Source organism: Epinephelus lanceolatus, chromosome 9 (assembly GCF_041903045.1).
Source record: "Epinephelus lanceolatus isolate andai-2023 chromosome 9, ASM4190304v1, whole genome shotgun sequence".
NCBI lineage: Eukaryota > Metazoa > Chordata > Actinopteri > Perciformes > Serranidae > Epinephelus > Epinephelus lanceolatus.
The window spans coordinates 22140910-22160655 of NC_135742.1; the positions used below are offsets into that span (position 1 = coordinate 22140910).

The 19746-nt window shown below is 40.6% G+C and overlaps 1 protein-coding gene across 1 annotated transcript; it reads left to right on the forward strand.

The window, feature by feature from the left end:
- slc1a3a (solute carrier family 1 member 3a) lies at positions 1–19746 on the forward strand. The gene is made up of 10 exons (XM_033620084.2): positions 1–171; positions 667–998; positions 2075–2212; positions 10917–11121; positions 11290–11332; positions 13024–13292; positions 13391–13624; positions 14002–14196; positions 14624–14758; positions 17235–19746. The coding sequence occupies exons 2-10, from the start codon at positions 815–817 to the stop codon at positions 17437–17439; spliced, it is 1608 nt and encodes a 535-aa protein (XP_033475975.1). The 5' UTR covers positions 1–171; positions 667–814; the 3' UTR covers positions 17440–19746.

Below are 19746 nucleotides of genomic sequence, written 5' to 3' on the forward strand. Positions count from 1 at the left end.
CACCCTCTCCTCTTTTTCTGCTCTTTCCCTTCATTGCTGGTTGCTCACACCAACCAGCTCACAGCCAAAGAGCTCCTCTGTCCCTCTCACACCGATCGGGCTTTAAACCACCACTTTTTCCCAAAATAACTGAGACATTACTGCAGAAGAAGTTATTGCTCAAGTGTAAAGGTATAGAAACAACTTCTATCTCGGTATTTTACCATTTGATACGTCTCAAAATGCATTTTACCATTTCAGCATTGACTATGTCTGTGTGTGTCTGTGTATGTCTGCATGCATATGAGTGTGAGGCTGTAATCAGTGTCAGTAGAACCACACATGTGGCGTTGTAGTTACTTGAGTGTACGTATGAGGAAGTCTGTGTGCCTTGTGAGTGCAACACATGTGTTCTTCACAGCATTTCATTGATAAAAGAGTTGACGTATTTTATGTTTTATAATGCATTTTGGGAGGTTGCTTGATTATTTCATCATCTACTCTGCATGTGCTGCACATTATATGTAGAGGTTTTACATGACAGTAGCTGTGGAGTCCAGCACAACAAACCTTTATCATCAGACTGAACTAAGAGTGCGACAGAGTAGTTGCCTACCTTTCATCAGTTGTCTTTTTGCGCTCAAGTATCTATCTAACTCTCATGATATGTCCTTCCCGTTCATTCAGGACAGTTGTCTGGAGAGGTGTGACAGAGAGGACACGGAGCAACAGGTAATAAGTGGCTTAGCAGCACGATTAAGGTGTTACCTCAACATTTACCTGGAGATCAATTTTCTGCACGTTAAAAGCAACTTTGAAGACTCCAAGAAAAGCCATGACACAGAGCAACGGGGAAAACCCGCAGAGGAGCCGGAGTGGTCTCCACCAGATCCGTGCCGGGATCCAGTCTCGATCTCTGCAGGCCAAGAAGAGAGTGCAGAGCATCACCAAGGATGATATGAAAAAGTTCTTCTTAAGAAATGCCTTTGTGATCTTAACCATCGCTGCTGTCATTATTGGTGAGTGGGAACTTGCTCTTTATCACACATGACACTGTCAGACACTGCACTTTATCAGTGATTTAGCTGATTTAAAACTGGAGATTATTGGAGAAGACTTTGTTCCTCTTCATCTTTACCCCTCCTCTTTTCAAGCTTGTAAAGAAAAGGGCAGCAGATTTTCTGTCTTAACCCAACAATCCATCAATCTGGTGTGATCAACACCCCCGCAGCGGGAAGGAAGAAGGAAAAGAACTGAAACAAACTCACCGGATGAGAGGGACCTTGGATGAACTTAGCGGACAGGCCTTTATCTGACCCTGTAGCTGACCCCTGACCTGTTGCCATTAACCTTTGAAACTGGCCCAGTAGGAAGTGAGCCAGGCCCACCCACTGCCTGCACATCTGCAGCCTGGCTAGAATTACACCATGCCATGACAAACACATTTGACTGATTGTTGAATTCAGGATATTGTTCACTTCAGGCTGCTGGGTCAGCCACCTGGGCCCTGTTGGTGGATTAGTGCTGCAGTGGACAAACTGCTTGTCGAGAGAATAGACTCCCCCGACACTGAAGCAAAGAACTTTTGCACACATTTTCACAATTAAATCAAGTTAGAAAAAAGACCACAACAGAAGTGACAATCATTGCACAATCAGTGGTATTTTGAGGAGTCTATAAACTACACCTCCTCCCCTCAAAATACCAGTAAATGCTAATGCCTACCATGAATATCATTGCACAATAAGTCTTCCCAGCAATGATGATGTCACCACGTTCTTTAACCTCCCTGCCTTTAACCTTTATCGGTGTAGTCACACCTCTCCTGCATCTTTACTAATAACCATCAGCCCAGTGTGTTTTATTTTGGGACATGTAAGTAAACAGTACTAGTGTACTTATTCAAGAGTCTGCAGTGCAGTCATCTTTGAGGCCTTTGTTGATATCCATTCATAAATTTTGCTTGAACATGATTATATCCAAGTATAGGTGTCAAATCTGGGACTCTCTTAAGGTCTGGTCATGTTGACACAACAAAAGTTTAAATGTTCTAATAAAGTTTTGACTTTGCCTCCATATCTGATCCCCATTGCAGGCATTATCCTGGGATTTGCCTTGCGGCCATATAACATGTCTTACCGGGAGGTGAAGTTCTTCTCTTTCCCCGGAGAGCTGCTGATGAGAATGCTTCAGATGCTGGTGCTGCCCCTGCTGGTTTCCAGCCTCATCACAGGTATGAGCTGAGCGTCAGGTCATCTCAGTGCCATCGGGACATCCCCCACCAAATGTTAGTTCATTCAATCAGTTGATTTTACCTCTTACTCTTCTATCCTTCTATCCAGCCGCACAGACATCATATTATTCCTACTTTTCTAAAGGCCGAAACCATTTATTTTCCATCACTGATAATCAAACTCAAATATTTCTCATGCTTGTAGTGGAGTGCTGGAGATATAGCGTATAGAGATGTCTGCCATCTCTTGAATATATTGAAACTAGCATCAAAAACATACATTTGAAAAACTCAACAGCAATGTCTCTTTCCAGAAATCATGACCCGGTTACTCAAGATAATCCACAGACCTTGTTGTGAGCAGTTTCCTGTCGGAACTATTTTTTTTCTGCCGAACTACACCTGCCAACTCTATCACCACGCAGAAGAAACGATGCATCTACTCTACCATTAAAGGCTCATGCCCGTGACAGTGTGGAATGTAAACATTAATAAATCCTCCTCAGCTGAGTGGTAACGTTAGCTAGCTCAGTGGTGCTAGGTGAGCTAGCAGTAGATGCATGCTTTCTTTAGTGATACAGTTGGTGGATGTAGTGCATAGCTCCTACATGAAACTGCTCACAGTCACAACAAGGTCTGTGGATTATCTTGAGTAACCAGGTCATGATTTCTGAAAAGCGACATTGCTGCTGGGTTTCTCAAATGTATTTTTGAAGCACTTTGAGCACCATAAGCCGAGTGCCACATAGTTCCATTATATTGGAGAGAAAGCAGACATCTCCAGGGCTGATATCTTCAACACTTGACAACTCACACCAAAACAATCTAGACTGATATATAGCGCTATGGGTAAGAGGGAAAATGAGTGTTTCTGACTTTGGGGTGAACTGTCTCTTTAACAAAATAGATATGGCAACATTGCATACCCAAGGCTTACACACAGTACTCCTATGTGGTTGTATCAGTGGTTACTGTAAAATGTGTCAGCTATTTTTAGTTCAAATGTTCCTCAGATAACACTTACGGTTCAAGCCTGTGTGACACTGTTTTGTTCTAAATATGTAACTTCGTCACCACCCACAGCTCACTACTGTATCTCCTAATACCAGAAAAACCCTGAATATTTTCTTTTATCAGCACATCTGCAACATGTTTGTAAGCCTTTGTGTTCAGAATGGCTCCACAACTTTCTGGCAGTCATTATAAAAATACACCAGACAAAAAGCCATCCACCTTTTACCACTGTGCCCCCTGATATTGTGTCTCTCCTGGCCTGAAGTGAAAGTATAGCACAGCATCAGTGTGCACATATGGGAAAGTGGGACCACTCTCTGACACTGTTTGAGATTTTAGTTACATGTTTTGCACGCAGCATGTGTTTTCAGCATATGAAGTTCATGCCAGTGATAGTGTTGTTTATTGTTTTGTGGCTCCAATGACCGACATGTACATCATGAGTGGCAGAGTGAGCCAGCTGTTTGTTTAGTCGACACTGGTTGTTGGTTTTGGGCCAAGTGGCGGACAGGGTAAGGATGACCTCATGAGCGAGATAGAGAGACAGAGAGACAGAGAAAGAGAGATATGTTTTGAACTTACACTGCTGGTCTCATTCACATATTTGACCTGTGTTGTAATGGTTTTGATCTTGATACAATACGACCAACACAATCTCAGCTTTATTGTGTTTTAATTGTACAAGCAATTCAGATTTTATGGACTGGATCACTTTGTGCTTTCAGTACGTCTTGTACCCTCTGCAGCTCACATGTATTTGGGGCTGTGTTTGAGGACAATCACAAACATATGACACTGAGGTTTTCAGTCCTAATCCAGGGATGTTCATTAGTCACTGTTGATATGCTTCATAAAGCCAGTCAGACACGCAGGGATGTTTTCTTCCAGGGGCAAAGGCGTGTAGGTTTATTACTGAGCAGAGCCTCCACTTGTTATTGAGGTAGAGGTATAGATAGAGTCATGGAACATGTGAGTTTCCAAAAACACTGGTCAGCAGCACTGACTGACAAAGGCAGGCGGGGCATACTGAGACCAAATGTCCAGTCCCTGAGCAGTGATCGACAGGGGAAGAGGCCCGTCTCCCGAAGGGATGACAGAGCCACGCTGTCCGATAATAACCTGCTTTGTGCTGCAGTGGGGCGTAACATCAGCATCCTCTGACATCATGTCACATGACTGCAGCCACAACATGTGGAAACCAACAAAGAGGGCTGTTCTGTAGCCAAGTCATTCAGCACATGGCTCTCGTTTGTGTGTGTGCCTTTAGCCAAGTTATGAAGTTATCAGGTGCCAAACTGATAATCATTACACTAGAAAGTCATCTGCTATGGAACAACAAATAAGTCACAAGTAACACACTGTTGTTGCCAGGAAGAGACTTGAAACCATCTATTGCTGGGAATGTCATGTTTATTTTGTGTTGTTATGGAGTGGTAGTTTGGTTGTGCCACTTAAAAAGTCCACACCACATTAGGACTGCAACCATTATCTATATTAGAATTGATTTTAAGATTCTTTTAATAACTTATAAAGCTCAACATGGTTTAGCGCCAAGTTGTATGGCTGAGCTTCTGACTACCTATGCTCCAAGTTGTGACCTGAGATCCTCAAGCCTGCCCTCACCAGTCATCCCTAGGTCAAGGCTGGTAAGGAAAGGTGACCAGGCTTTTGCCATCAAGGCCCTAAGGCTCTGGAGTTCTCTGCTTGCCTTGTTTTTAAATCATTGCTTAAAACGTGTTTTAATAAGAAAGCTTTTCCTTTAATGCCTGATTTGTACTTTTGTGTTTTATTTCCTCTGGATTGTTTTGCTTTCTTATTTCTATGCCCCTTGTGAAGCACTTTGTAGCTTGTTTAGATAAGTGCTATACAAATAAATATTGTTATCATTATATTATTATAGTGTTGATTAATCTGCCAATTATTTTCCCGATTAATTGATTATCATTTAGACTTTAAGATGTCAAGAAGTTGTGAAAAATGTTTGCCACAATTACAGAGAGCCCAGGTGATATAATCAAATTGCTTCTTATGTCCAACCAAAAGTCTAAAACCAAAAGACTCTTCATTTACTATCAAAAATGACAAAGAAAAGCAGCAAATTCTCACAATTAAGAAGCTGGAATCAGCAATTTTTTGACATTTTTGCTTGAAAAATGACTGAAACAATCAGTCAGTTATCAAAACAGTTGGTGATTACGTTTCTTTTCAACGGTCAGGTCAAAAGCAAGTGAAAGTTCTTTTGCTAATGATGCTTGAGTCATGTCAGTTTGCCACAGCAAAACAGAGCACACATCATGTGCTTTTGGGTTGACGTGATCTGGTTCCACCCTGCAGGAATGTAAGCACACTGAATGCAAACAAACTCCTCCTTGATAGAATTATTACAGCGCTAAAATGTACAAGTGATTTTACAGCTCCTGTGGAGATATCATCAGCTAGCTTTTAAAGATTTAATAGAGTAGACTGAGGTCAGGGGTCAGAGCAACTACTGTGGCTGAAAGAAATAACTCACAAATACACACACCCTCAAATGGTGACTCTTAAACTCGCGGTCTTGAAATAATTTTGACTTTCAAAGCAATAAAACAGGAGAATCAATAGATTATTAGATTAGCTTTATTCACTGGGAAAGAAAAGGTTATGATACACATGTTTGAAACCCTGCAGCACAGCTCTCAAGTTTATGAAAAGTTTGACTCATCATTGAAAGTCCCTCTTTTCTCCCATAACTTTTCAGATTTTTGCGGAAACTATGACCTCAGTCATGGTCTTAGGTAACTTTAGAGGACAACAGCTTCTCTTGATCTTACAGAATGTCTTGACACACTTTAGCTGTATGTTTGGCTGCATTTCTACCCCATAGCACAGGCTGGATTCACCTACTTCCCCATAAGAACCAGCGTCCTACTGCATGAATGTAACTAAGCTCTATTTCTAGAGCAGTGATATCTTTACATTCATGACTTGGAGCACGACTGCGAGAGTAAGAGGATCCAGAGCTATGATCATATGACTTCTTTTCTGCAAACACGAGGCCCCTCAGTAAACAGGCTGTCATGCTCCTAAGGCTGAATTGTGCCTCTATGTGAAAGGGGTTGTCCCAGAAAGGGACCTGCCTCTGAATTTTGATCCTGTCTAAAAGCGAGGTTGAATTGGGAATCAGTTTGAGCAGTGTCCTGAGGCGCTCTGGAAGTTAGTAAATGAAGGAAAGCAAGACTAGTGGACAGACAGTCAGGAGAACCAAGGATCAGAAATTATGAGAGACTTCAAACAAACCACTCGACATGTGTTTGCAACAAAATCCATATTGTCTCCAGGCATTTCATTCGGGGAACTGGGGAGTCCACCACAGAGTATTAACAGAGCCAAGACAGGGGTTGGACAGAGAGAGGGGATGTGGGCAGTAAAAAGAGAAAAAGGAGGATGATCACAGAGGAGGTTGCTGGAAGGGGAGCTTAAATGTAGAAGGGGGAGGGAGTCAAGGGGAAGCCAAGGACAAGGAGTAAAGACAGGACACGAATGGAGAGAAGGATGGGGGCAGGTCTTGTAGTAAATAACTGGATGGATTCTTTGTGAGTTCGTTGAATAAAAGCAGGAATGTAAAGGTATAAATGATTGAAGAAGTCACAAGAACTGTCTGATAAATGTCAACTGATGAATTGAGTATTTCACTTAGAATATGTAAAAGTATGTAAGAAACATGAAGAAAAATGTAAAGCATATGTTCTCCCTCGGTGAAAAAGTCCCTTGCAGTGTTACATTACCATGATTTTACGATATGTATTTCATGTAAAACCGTATTTAAACATCAGTCAGTGTCTAAAATCAAGTATAGCCTTCAGAGAGAAATGTTCATCATCTTTATGAGTCCAGTGTAGCTTAGTCTTGTGTGCATTTTAGCACAGACTACACACACGTTTGTGTCATTACAATGTACAATATATATATTTATTTCAAAAGGACCATTGTTTAAATCCTCGTCTTACCCAGTATCTGTGCTATGCTGTAGCTATTGTACTGCTGCATCTAACAATAATTCACTTTATAGACATTTCTTGGTTAATCAATTCAATTTATTGTTATACAGATGATACCCAGTTATATCTGTCGATCAAGCTAAATAAAGCCAATCATTTAGCTAAACTTCAAGCATGCCCCAGGGCCTGCCGCACCCAGGTGATGGTTGGCTATAGGTCAGTGCTGGGCTTTTGGTTAGTGCCTGTCACTTTTTGCAGTTTGTCCTGCACCGTTGCAACCACTGTTGGTTTTTTGTCGGCTGATTCAGCATATTGAATTGGTGTCAGAGGCGGCGGAGCCTGTTGGTGAGAGAAATCACTTTGATTGGCAGTTCAGGTCAGTGTAAGAGAAGAGAAATGGAAGTGAGGAAAGTAAACAAACAACTAAAGTCAAGATAGTGTGAGATCAAAACAAACTTGTTATATAAGGTACTTGAGTTCTTTTGCAGAAACGGTTTGTAAATGTTCATGTCATTGTCCACTAGTGCATGGTGAATATCCTTTGTTCTTTCAACACCAGGTTGTGTTGTTAATGTGCTAACTGGCTTGAATCTGTCCTGTTGATCTTCTGGTTTCTCTTTTTGAATGACGAATACAGACTAATGCCCCCTACTGGTGTGGAGAGTTATTTCCTTTCACGCAGTTGCAGAACGCAGGTGCTAGTTGACTGTTGGCTTTAGTCTTACAGTGTGCAACTTTTTGGCAAAGACACAGGCAATGTGAGGTGATACAACAGTCAGCCTTCACCCCCGCCAATTCTTTGATGTCAGTTTGGTGTGTCTGGGCCTTTAAGGACATAAAACCTGGATGACCTGCAATTTCCTGATGTTAAACACTGGCAAAAGTGGTATTGTACTTGGCCTCAAACACCTCTGAAACACATTATCTAAAGATAAAGTCACTCTAGGTCAGTGGTTCCCAACTGGTGGGTTGCGGTCTTGCGGTCCATTCTGAATGGACCGCAAGTGACTCATAAACGCGCCATATTAATCAAAAAATCACACTTTATTTTGAAGTACAGTGAATATCTGGCACAGAGCTTTTGTTTTGAAGTGTGGTTTCCTGCTGTAGAGTGAGTGAATAACAGACAGCTACTTAAAAATGACAGCAAACTGTCTTGACGACATGGCCAAAAGCAAGTATGATGCTGAATGTATTAAACTGTGTGGACCTTGAACGAATGACCAAGGATAAATCTGGACCCCATGGCTGGACCAGTTGGGAACCACTGCTCTAGATGGCATTGCCCTGGCCTCCAGTGCCAACATAACTAATCTTAGTTATCTAAGGTTAGATGTTCAAAGTGCCTGTTTGGTCCAACCAGCTCTCCAAAATCCAAGCTATTCAGCGTAGTATCACATGAGACAAAGAAAAGAACCAAATGAAACAATTTAGGAGGGTGAAACCAATAAAAATCAATCATCAGAAGCAGCTCATTTTCTGTTAGATCTATTCAACTCTAAACTTTTAAACTCCACAGACTGACGTGTTGAGATATTTTCTGACTGCAGGTAAACTCTTGCTAGAACCATGAAGTCAATCTTTGCTCAGCATCCGTGGATGTTAATTGCCCTCTGGTCCGACCTCTTGCAATAGCTGTGTCCTGCGCTTCAACTCACCCCCCGCCCCCTGAAGTAGGCCTACTTTTGTGTTTGATGAACATTCCCCTTATGAGAAAGAAAGTCATTCTCCCTGCTTTCCTTCAATCTTGGTCCTTTCGTTCTTTTGAAAGGATGGAATTGGTGAGGCTGCGTCCGTTGTTGCCTGGACAACAGGCTGGGGATCATTGTGTGCGTGCGGGGCTGACTAAGTCAACAAGTTTTCCCAGGGCTGTCAGAAAAGGAATAGGAGGAGAGCAGGAGACGTAACAGGGGGTTGGGAGGAAAAGGGTGGCAATGAAAGAGGATTGCAGCAATAAGATCAGCGTACAAGAAAAAGAGAGGAGGGAGGCAAAGATGTGGGGGGTGGGAGAAGAGGAAGAGCAGGGGAAGGGGGACAAGGGGGCACCCTGAAACAAGAGGTGGGGATGGAGGGGTGGTGGAGAGAGGAGGTGAAGAATTTGGGTGAAGAGAATGAGGGAGGGAAGGATGAGGAGAGGAGGAAGAGGATCAAAAAGAATTGGATAAAAGCTTAAGTCCTGGGCATGTTGAGACAAGAGGAACAGAGAGGGCTAAAGCAGGGGCAGAGGGTACATACACACACACATAGGCACACACACACACAGTCCCAAAGTGCCACCTATGAAAGGAACACATACATCTCCCATCACACAAAGCCTGCTTTGCCTTGTACAGCTCTGAATGAAGATAATGGCCATAATAGGAGCTGACACTTTGAAAATACAACGTCACTCTCATGTCTATTGAGGCAGCATGTCTGTTTCCAAATCCAGTTCTCTCAATGGCTGTATTTCTTTTTGCTACCATTATCCTGACAAAGTCTGTTTAATGCTATTAGAGCGGTGGAGGACAGTTTAGCCTCCAGGCTCTGTGACGCCCTCAAACTCTCGTATAAAACATTTTCTCTCCCCCAGCAGTGGTTTATCATTTCTTAAACAAGAACCAGCTTTCTCAAAACTATTTCTCACAAAACCTGAAATTGATTTGTGGTTTTCCAGTAGGCCTGTAAAATAAAACTCACCACATATTCAAGGTTGTGTGTACTGTATAATTAGATAGCATCCAGGGTTCGTTGCAGGAGTGATTGCCAGATGTAGCAGGGAGCATTTTCTTTGTGAGAAACCATCGTCTGTTTTCTTCTGAATCGTGCTGCAACACATTTTTTTCCTGTTTAAATCGCCACTCTTTGTATTTTCTCAGGTTATTCGCACAAATATTCAACTGAGGTCAGACTGTTAATCTGTAACTGACACTATCTGCTCTGTGTGTTCACAACAAACAAATGTCGCACTTAGGATATGCAGCACTGTCGTATGACCAAATCTGACACAATGATTTATACTGTGGGGTGAAACTTTTTGCTCCCTGTTTTTTAGTTTCTTCCTGCAGACATAATTTAACATTTACTATCTGTATATGAATATACAGTGCATAAACAGGTTTTGTTGTTAGATCTGCCCCTTGCTGCTGTATAGTAGGTGTTGCTTTCCCACCAGCAAAGGTCAGAGTCAGATTGTGTTTCCTGCTGCTCTTTGTTGTTACAGATAGTTAGTCAGATAATCCAGATGGGTGTATTCCACCTATAATTACAGCACCTTTTCCCAGGCTAACTGTATGCTCATAGGAACAGAAGTTAGTGGCACATCAATGCAGACTGTAAGGTCACGGGGTAGCATGACAAAACATGAAAGGGATGTGTTTTTCCATGCACAGAAACAGTAGCAAAAACACAGTATTATTCATTTAATTCTGATACTATTGCAGCCTGTTATTTTTGTTCTCTTGATGCAACTATATGAGGCACCGTTTGGTTTTGTGCATATGACTGAAAGCCAGTTGTGTGTAATTGTAAAGCAATTGAATGAAACACTGCTCAGTGACTGGTACAGGATGCCAGATGAAGCTGCGTACAGCACTGTTGCTACACTGCTGCTCCCTCTACAGGAGCTGTTTGGGACTGAAAGTTGATCCATGCTTCTGTTAATACCAGTGGATAAATACTGATAAGAAACTCTCTGGAGGAAACACCTACATTTATGAACATGTCCTTTCCAGGTATGGCCGCTCTGGACAGCCGTGCCTCTGGTAAAATGGGAATGAGGGCAGTGATCTACTACACCACCACTACCGTCATTGCTGTGTTCATCGGTATCGTCATGGTGCTTATAATTCATCCTGGAAAAGGATCGAAGGATGAGTTCTCCAAGCAGCCGCAGATAGAGCAGGTCAGCCCCGCTGATGCCTTCCTGGACCTTATCAGGTACCTAAACACACATGTACGCAGCTTCAGTATCCACATACACTCACATGAGCACTCCAGCACACTGATTCTGAATATTTTATTCATTGCTTGGCTGTTTTTAAGCGATGTGTGTTTGTAATTTGCAGTCATTTGTGACAAAAGTGTGTTTCTTTTGTTGTTTCCTAGAAACATGTTTCCTCCTAACCTTGTGGAGGCGTGCACCAAACAGGTAACTCTGCCACCACATCCTGCCTCTTTCTTTGTACCGCAGCTATGTGACATGTTCTTTTACTTGAGCATATGTACCCAAGTGAACATTTTTCCCTCAAGAACACCTTGAGGGAATTTCTTCAACTTTGGTGCGAACATTCACTTTTACTCAAGGATAAACTGATAAGAATTTGGTGGTCAAAGGTTAAGTTTACTGTGATCTCACAAAACATGTTTTTGGCCACCACTTAAGTATACTTATGCTAATTTTGACAACATTTCACACAAATGTCTGATAGGATTAAATCATGAAGTGATGACTTTTCAAAAGGTCAAAGGTCAGCTTCACTTTGACATCACAATGTTCTGTAAAAACACTTTTCTGGCCATAATTCAACGTCATACCTCAGGAACACAAGGGGAGACATTTGGCCAGATACTGCACTGGTGACTCAACTCAACTTTATTTATGTAGCACATTTTATACAAACATGCAGCCCAAAGTGCTTCATATGGCAAAATTAGAATGGCACAAGACAATAAAATATTAAAAAGGCAAACCAACCAAAACAGAACAAACTAACAAAAAATATGATTAAAACTCAATGGAATAAAAAGACAGTAAATAAATGAATCCAATAGAAAAAAAAACAAACAGGTAAAAACCAATGGTTAAAACTTAAAAATCAAGACTGTAATATTCCACCAGATTAAAAGCAGGATTAAAAAGATAGGTCTTTAATTCACGTTTAAAGATATAGAGAGAGGCATCCTAATATCCAGAGGTAGTGAATTCCACAGTTTAGGGCCATGAAAACAGAAAGCGCTCTCACCAGGACTAACATGGGACACATGAGGAACATTTAAAAGTAAAGCAGTGGAGGACCTTAGTGATCTGGCTGGAACATAAAATGATAGAAAGCTAAAAAAAATGCAAAATTAAAGCTTTATAAACAAGTAAAACAACTTTAAAATCAAGTCTATCTTCTGTCTTGAAACTGTGCCAGTTGTTCAGATCTTCTGCGCTGCTGTGTTTAACATATGTGTGTGAACCAGTTTTAGAATTTTTTACCTTCTTTGCAGCAACATCCATATTTAAAGCACTGGCCACATACTGTATGAGTCTGGATGGACAGGACTGTAAACTGTAACTACAACTTGTCTGGTTCCCAGAGGCATATAACCACGAGGCTATGATTCTGTTTTTTTATGCTCGTATTGCAATTGTCATTCCTGTGGACATTTTACTACTGACTGGAAATGAAATTCCTCAGCAATTAAATCTAAATATGCCATGCCTATTTAAAAACACAGCAGATGCTTATGCCTGACACAGCAAAGTTTTTAACTGAGGCCCTTGTCTCAGTGTCACTTTCACTTCCTCATTCCAACTCATTTTGGACAGATGGGGTACTCCGGTGGGATGTGACTTATTTTTGTGTACCAGATGGTTATATACAGAGTTGACAGCACAAGCAACTGAGTTTTGAGCCAAATGTACATTTTTGTGTTTGACATGTTCGCCTGCAAATTTCTGAATGTTGGGGACACATTTTTTTCACGTTCAACAAGCAACATATTCTTGCTAGACTCTTCAGTGACCCTGAATCTCAAGTGTTATTCTTGAATGGAAGTATTTATAAAAAAAATATTATTGCCTTGGGCTTTAATCCTTATTTAACCCATCCTCTTTCGCTTTTCTGAATTCAGTTCAAGACGCAGTACGCCAAGAAAGTAGTCCATGTGACGATGACAGTGAATGAATCCATATTCACACTCAATGGTAGCCAGGAGATCGCCCGGGAGGAGATGATCCCAGTACCAGGGGCGGTTAATGGAATCAACGCTCTCGGCCTGGTGGTGTTCTCCATTTGCTTCGGTCTGATCATTGGGAGCATGGGGGAGCAGGGGCTGCCCCTCAAGGACTTCTTCGACTGTCTCAACGAAGCCATCATGAGGCTGGTCGCCATTATCATGTGGTAAGAACCAGGAGGGATGGATTAAGGATTGATGGATAGAGTTAGGACAGAATAAAGTGTTGGATCTGGATTATATACTCACACTCATGGATCCCCAGGTATGCTCCTATCGGTATTCTGTTCCTGATTGCTGGTAAGATCGTGGAGATGGATGACATCACAGCCATGGGGGGCCAGCTGGGAATGTACACAGTAACAGTCATTTGTGGCCTGCTCATCCACGCCATCTTCGTCCTGCCAACGCTCTACTTCGTCATCACCAGGAAGAACCCCTTCGTTTTCATTGCTGGGATTTTGCAGGCACTCATCACGGCCCTGGGAACGTCCTCAAGGTTTGTGTTTGCATTATGTCTAACTCAAAATCTAACAGACTGATAAGGAAGGTGGAGGTACAGCACTCAGCGTACAGGGAAATGAAATAGCTTTGCTTTACTGTTTAAGAAACAGTTAAGGGAAACGAAACTTAGGGCAGTGTTGCATGTATTTGAGTGCACTTTATGTCTGTTTCTGCAATATGTATTTTTATGTGGCAGCCTTTATTTCCAAGATAAACTTCCCTCAGGATGAATAAAGTCTCACAAACAAACAAAAAAGAAACAGGCACAAAACACAATAAGATAATGATTGTAGGAGTCTGGGCTGATTTTTCCCTATGTCTGTGTTTTGCTGTATTTTTTTTCACCCTCTGTCTCTGTCTGTCGTCTCTCAGCTCTGCCACATTGCCCATCACTTTCAAATGCCTGGAGGAAAACAACAAATTGGACAAGCGTGTGACCCGTTTCGTGCTCCCTGTCGGAGCCACCATCAACATGGATGGCACTGCTCTGTATGAAGCCCTGGCTGCCATCTTTATTGCTCAGGTCAACGATTATGACCTTAACTTTGGACAGATTCTCACCATCAGGTATGTGACACACAGACACTTGCTTTACAATGTTTGCTCTTAAAAAAAATCCATTATAAAGTAATTCTATAACTTTAAAAAAATGATTTGATTCTGTAAGCCTCGCCTGCTCTGAGAGAGTTGAATCAATTTTGGATGTACTGGAAAATATTTCTATCACATTTGTCTTTCATCATGGCAGGAAATGCTGTTTAACCCAAACAAAGTATCTCCAAGCCTCAAAACCACTGGTTGCAGATTTATAAATGACTCTCTAACCACCAGACTCGCTTTGTGACTAAGGATAGATGTATTCCAGCCAGGGTTATGAATTTGAAGAGACCCTCCTCAAAGCTATTACCAAGGAATGACTGAAAGGTCATAACAAGGACGCGTCTGTCAGTGTCACACTGCGGTGAATAATTAGATGTGCACTTTTTCCTCTCAGTATCACGGCCACGGCAGCCAGTATCGGAGCAGCTGGAATCCCTCAGGCAGGACTGGTCACCATGGTGATAGTGCTAACGTCTGTAGGCCTGCCCACTGATGACATCACACTCATCATTGCAGTTGATTGGTTTCTGTAAGTATTGATATTAATAATAATTATGCATTTTATTTCAAAGCACTCAAGGACACCCTACTAGACACAGTTTTAAAAAAGCAGCAATGTATCCATAGATCATAAAAACAAACAATTCCATACTATACACTAAATGTTAATAAAATGACTAGACAGAAATTGTAATTGTGAATATTAGGTATAAAATCTTCATCATAAAGTCATCATTGGTGCAGGTCGTCATATGTGTGTGTGTCTCCATTAAATATTGACTATGCAACATCTTTGAAAAAGTTAATATATGATAATATTATTTTTAAAAAAACATGAAAAACCTGATTTTGTCAAGACTTTTCCTCAAGTTGCACCAGCACTCTGATAAATGATGGAAAATGATGGTTTTATAAATCCTATAAATCTATGAATATGCATTCAAATTTCTTGCACTATTCATATAATTTACAGCTTACAGAAAACTTTGAGTGTATATACATTTTTGTTTTTATTTATTTTTTTATTGTTGGTCATTTGTGCTTTATTTATATTCATACAATATTTATATGAACACCTATTCTTGCACATACTTGTGTACATGTTGACAAAACAGAAACAAAAGTATTTAGATTTTAAAATTCATAGCGAAGAAATATTTTACATTGACAACCCTGTGTCTGATTGGAAAAATGAAAAATGAAATTGATTTATTTTCAACTGTTAAGGTTCACTTTTACTGCACTTGGCACTCTGCCAGTCTATCTATTCAGATTTGAGGTATAGTGATGAATTTAGGCCAAAGCAAGTGTAATTTTCAAGATAGAAAGGTCAACCTAGGCTCAAATTGAAGCTTATTTAAAAGGGAAGCTTTCTATGTACAAGTGAAGCAATAAAATTAAACAAGAATTGATGAAAAATAATCATTTTTGGTGAGAATTTGTCAAACGGACAGTCATATTTTTTGTTTGTCTTTTTGTGTGTGATATTTTGAAATAAAATGGGAGCAAGCTCATTTTGCTACTTTCCCCTTTGTGTCAGGATACTCGTTGCCAAATGTCATACTTGTATGACTATTCATGCCATCGTAGTGCCCTAATATTTGCATTTACATCATTTGGCCATGTCAGAAAAAAGGGGGTTTGGCTCCTCTGAGACCAAACAGATCCCGGTTGGTGGTGTTCGTTATCAGCTTGTGATGGCCCAAGATATAGGCTAACAAGAAATAATAATGGAAAAAAGGTAGCAGAGAGCATCATGAGGGCTGGACCTGGCTCCAGGCCGAACAGAATGCCCAGAGTACGCTCTGCTGCTCTGAGAGTGTGGTGCACTCTGAGTGACTATTTACAAATGCATCCTGTGTCACACATCTCCGTTACCATGCCAAAAAGACTTTAGTTGACTTTGGCTTGTATTTTATTTATTTATTTTTAACAATCGAAATTCAGGCTTTTAGCTGTACTCAGGCTCAAATTTAGGTGTGCTCCTTTTATTGAGGACCCTGAATGATGACAGGCGAGGTAGGAGAGCATACTGACTGAACTGCACAGATGGAAGTCCGTCAGGTTGTTAGCACCTTGAGAAAAAAACAGAGGAAGGAGAGAGGAAGAAAAGCAGGGGGAAGAAACGCGACAGGCACTTTGCCCCGGCCTGGCATGTTACAGAACATACAATCCTCTCTATAGTACACTGAGAGAAATCAAAAAAATCAGAATCAAATTCCTTGCATGTGAACACAAACTTGGACATAAAGGTGATTATTCTTCTCCTTCCTCTTCTTTTTCTTTAGAGGCAAATAACAAGGGTTAAATCACGAGGAGATATTGTTACATCATAGTAGTACAACTGTAGTGTGGTATGAATTCAATTAGGCTTCACCCAGGGGGATTTTAAGAGGTTAAAAGAGATCAATTTGGTGTGCTGCACGCTCTTGAGTGGATTATAGGACAGCTTCCAGAGACACTCCCTGCACATTCCTTGTCCCTCAGTCCATCTGGTTTTTATTCCGTCTGTGTCCAAAGCCAGCATGAAGCCCAGCTTCCTCATTGTCTGCTGGCTATGTTTCGTGTGCTTTGAAGATAGCCTGCGGCAATTAAAACTATGCTTCCAGTATTCTCGTGCTATTTTTTTATTAACGCACATTTACAAACAGTCCATGTTGAATTAATTTTTAATGTCTTTAATGAAACTGTTTTTACCAGAACCATCCAGGGTGCCATGAATGCGTGCGCTGCAGCCTGCAACTTTGGGCTGCAGACTGGAAACATGAGCAATTATAAAACAGGAGCCTACAAAGAGGCAGAGGGACTAAATTGTAATGCACAAGTTTCATGCAGTAATTTTAATATTGCATTTAAATTGATTGCATTTCACTGGAGATGTACCTAATCTTAGTCTTTATATCTTCTCTAATTTTGTTTTGTCGTCTCTTGTTTGTCTTTTTTATCTTGTTTCATCTTGTCCTGTCTTGTCACCTCGTCCTCACTTGTCCTCTGTCTTTCTTCAGGGACCGATTGCGCACCACCACCAATGTCCTCGGAGACTCCATCGGCGCGGGCATAGTGGAACACCTGTCTCGCCACGAGTTGCAGAAGGACCCCGAGGTGGGCAACTCAGTGGTGGAGGAGGCAGACAAGAAGCCGTACCAGCTCATCTGCCAGGAGAACGAGTATGAGAATGAGAGGCCTGCGGACAGCGAGACCAAGATGTAGATTTTTTTTTTTGTCCGAGGTTGCGAGTTTGGAGGGTTCAAATTAAATTGATCTACAGCTAGAATATATTTCAGCCAAGATGAGTTCCACTAATGTGTGAGGTCTTGTGTGGGCGTTCCTGACACACTGTAGACTTGAAATGGTTCGTTTTTGTATTGTTTTTGAGTTTGTGCTATGATGCTTCCTAAGAGCACTATGATGATCCACTATAAGGTGGCAGCTGTTTACTATTCAGAATGAACATCTCTGGAGCCCAGCAGTCGATGGCCTGTATGCCATACTCACCTTCTCTCAGAACTGTGATGACTAATCTCACCCACTAGAGGCCAGTATTGCTGTGAGTCTTACTACCACAGCAAGTTACAGGCTATACTTAGAAAGACTTTTTCTGGCTTTAAAGTTGTTGCTATTGTTTGAGTGGTACTGTATGTGAAAAATGTGAGTGATATTATTGTAACAGTCACTTTGGAGATGGATGGGGAAAGTGTTGGATATCATGCACATACACTGGTTTGACCAGGCCGACCTCTTTGGGGAAAAAAGGGCTGTTTATTTACAAACGCTTCTGCATTAGTGCACAGACTTCAACAGCTAAATGAATGAATGATGTCATTTACCTTTGTCCCCTAACTGTCCAAACCAGGAAGTGCTATTTGAAGCTGAGAGAATAACTTGGCAAATATCAAACCTTTTGTTTTTGTTACATAAGTTCCTCCAACCAATCATAACAATCTTTAAGCCTGAGTAACCAAAATCCCTCAGCCATGTTTTTCCCCGTAAATTTGCCCAGCTGAGAATCTGAACCTTAATCAAATCAGAAATTTAAGCTATTATGTATTTCAACCAAAAACAAAAACACCAAAAATATTGTCTAAATTTCTGTACAATTTAATTAAAGGAGCACTTCACCCAGTAAATGACAATTCATAAGTCAGTTAGTCGTGCTGTGTTACCTTGAATTTGTGAAGAAAACTTTGGGTTTTTTTTGCATGCCTCCATGGAAAATGACCACAAAGAATGATTTATTGATTGATTGGGGTCCACATTTAACGTCAGCAAACAAATAAAACATCCATTTAGAAACTCTCGCACAACTCTCGCAGTATAATCCAAGTCTCATTTATCCAGTCATATGCTCAGTGCTTCCAAAACACATGTATATTTTGCTAAAAAACAAAACCTCAGTGTTGGAGTCTGTCTTTGAAGAAAGCATAGATAAGTTTCAGTTTCAGTTCAGTTCTGAAAAGTAAGGTTTTAGTGAAAATGCATGAGTTTGAGAAGTACTGAGCCTACAACAGGATAAATGAGACTTGGATTATAGTTGTGGAAGAGTTTGTTAATTGATGTTTTGATGAGTTCTGCTGTTGTTACATGTGGTTCCCAGTCAATCAGTAAATTAATATGGTAACCATTTTCAGTGCTCATACGAGAAAAAATTTGTTACGAATTAAGCACGACAAATTATTATTTCGTGGGTGAAGTGTTCCTTTAAAACTTTCCCCACCAATGCCCAAACAACTCGCTAACTGGAACAGTAATATAGTGATGCTTCAATAGGGAAAAAAATCATGATTTTATTTTTGATACATTCTAATGATTGTGAGTTGTTCCCTCACATAAGCCCTCTGATATGGGCTTGTAACTACAAATTACTTGGTTGAAAGATTCACATGTCTGTATGAAATATTTGTTTGATATTAAATTAGTAAAATGATAGTCAGTAGGTTGGATATATACTTTTCAAATTGTCAATTTAGCTTTCTGTTGGTAATAAACTGTAATGTTTATTTCATTTGATTTAATATGGATATGTTTTGTAAACAACAAATTTCGGTTAACTCCCTGTCTTTTAGTTTCACTAGCTTGTGCTTGATTTAATTCATTATATAACACAAGTGGCTTTGTATAGAAGATTCCTCTGAATATACTGTACTTGTATAGAGAACTGTAGATAAATGTGTACATTAATTGTAGATTGAAACTGTAAAAGGTTACTTGAGGATTGCGTATGTAAAGGTGTTGTAGCCATGCTCTTATCAAACCTGAAGACCAAACTAACAATCCCTCTAGTTCCTCTTACGAACACAAAACTGTCTGATTTAAAGGACCAAATGTTGTTTTTTTCCTTTACACACTTGAGGAAATGGAATAGTTCCTTTGTTTACAGTTGCTGGTGTCTCTCTTAATATGACTGTTTCTCTCATGAATTCACATGAGACTGCACACACACGCACACACAAACACACACACGAGTGAACAATAGTTGTAGTTTTATCTTGCGTGGATTTTTATGAATAAAAAATGAAA

Bases quoted from the DNA above. Each gene is read 5' to 3' on its own strand.
- slc1a3a (XM_033620084.2), top strand. From the start codon at position 815: ATGACACAGAGCAACGGGGAAAACCCGCAGAGGAGCCGGAGTGGTCTC. The intron at 2,213-10,916 runs GTATGAGCTGAG...TGTCCTTTCCAG, and splicing joins GGTTTCCAGCCTCATCACAG to GTATGGCCGCTCTGGACAGC. The intron at 14,759-17,234 runs GTAAGTATTGAT...GTCTTTCTTCAG, and splicing joins ATTGCAGTTGATTGGTTTCT to GGACCGATTGCGCACCACCA.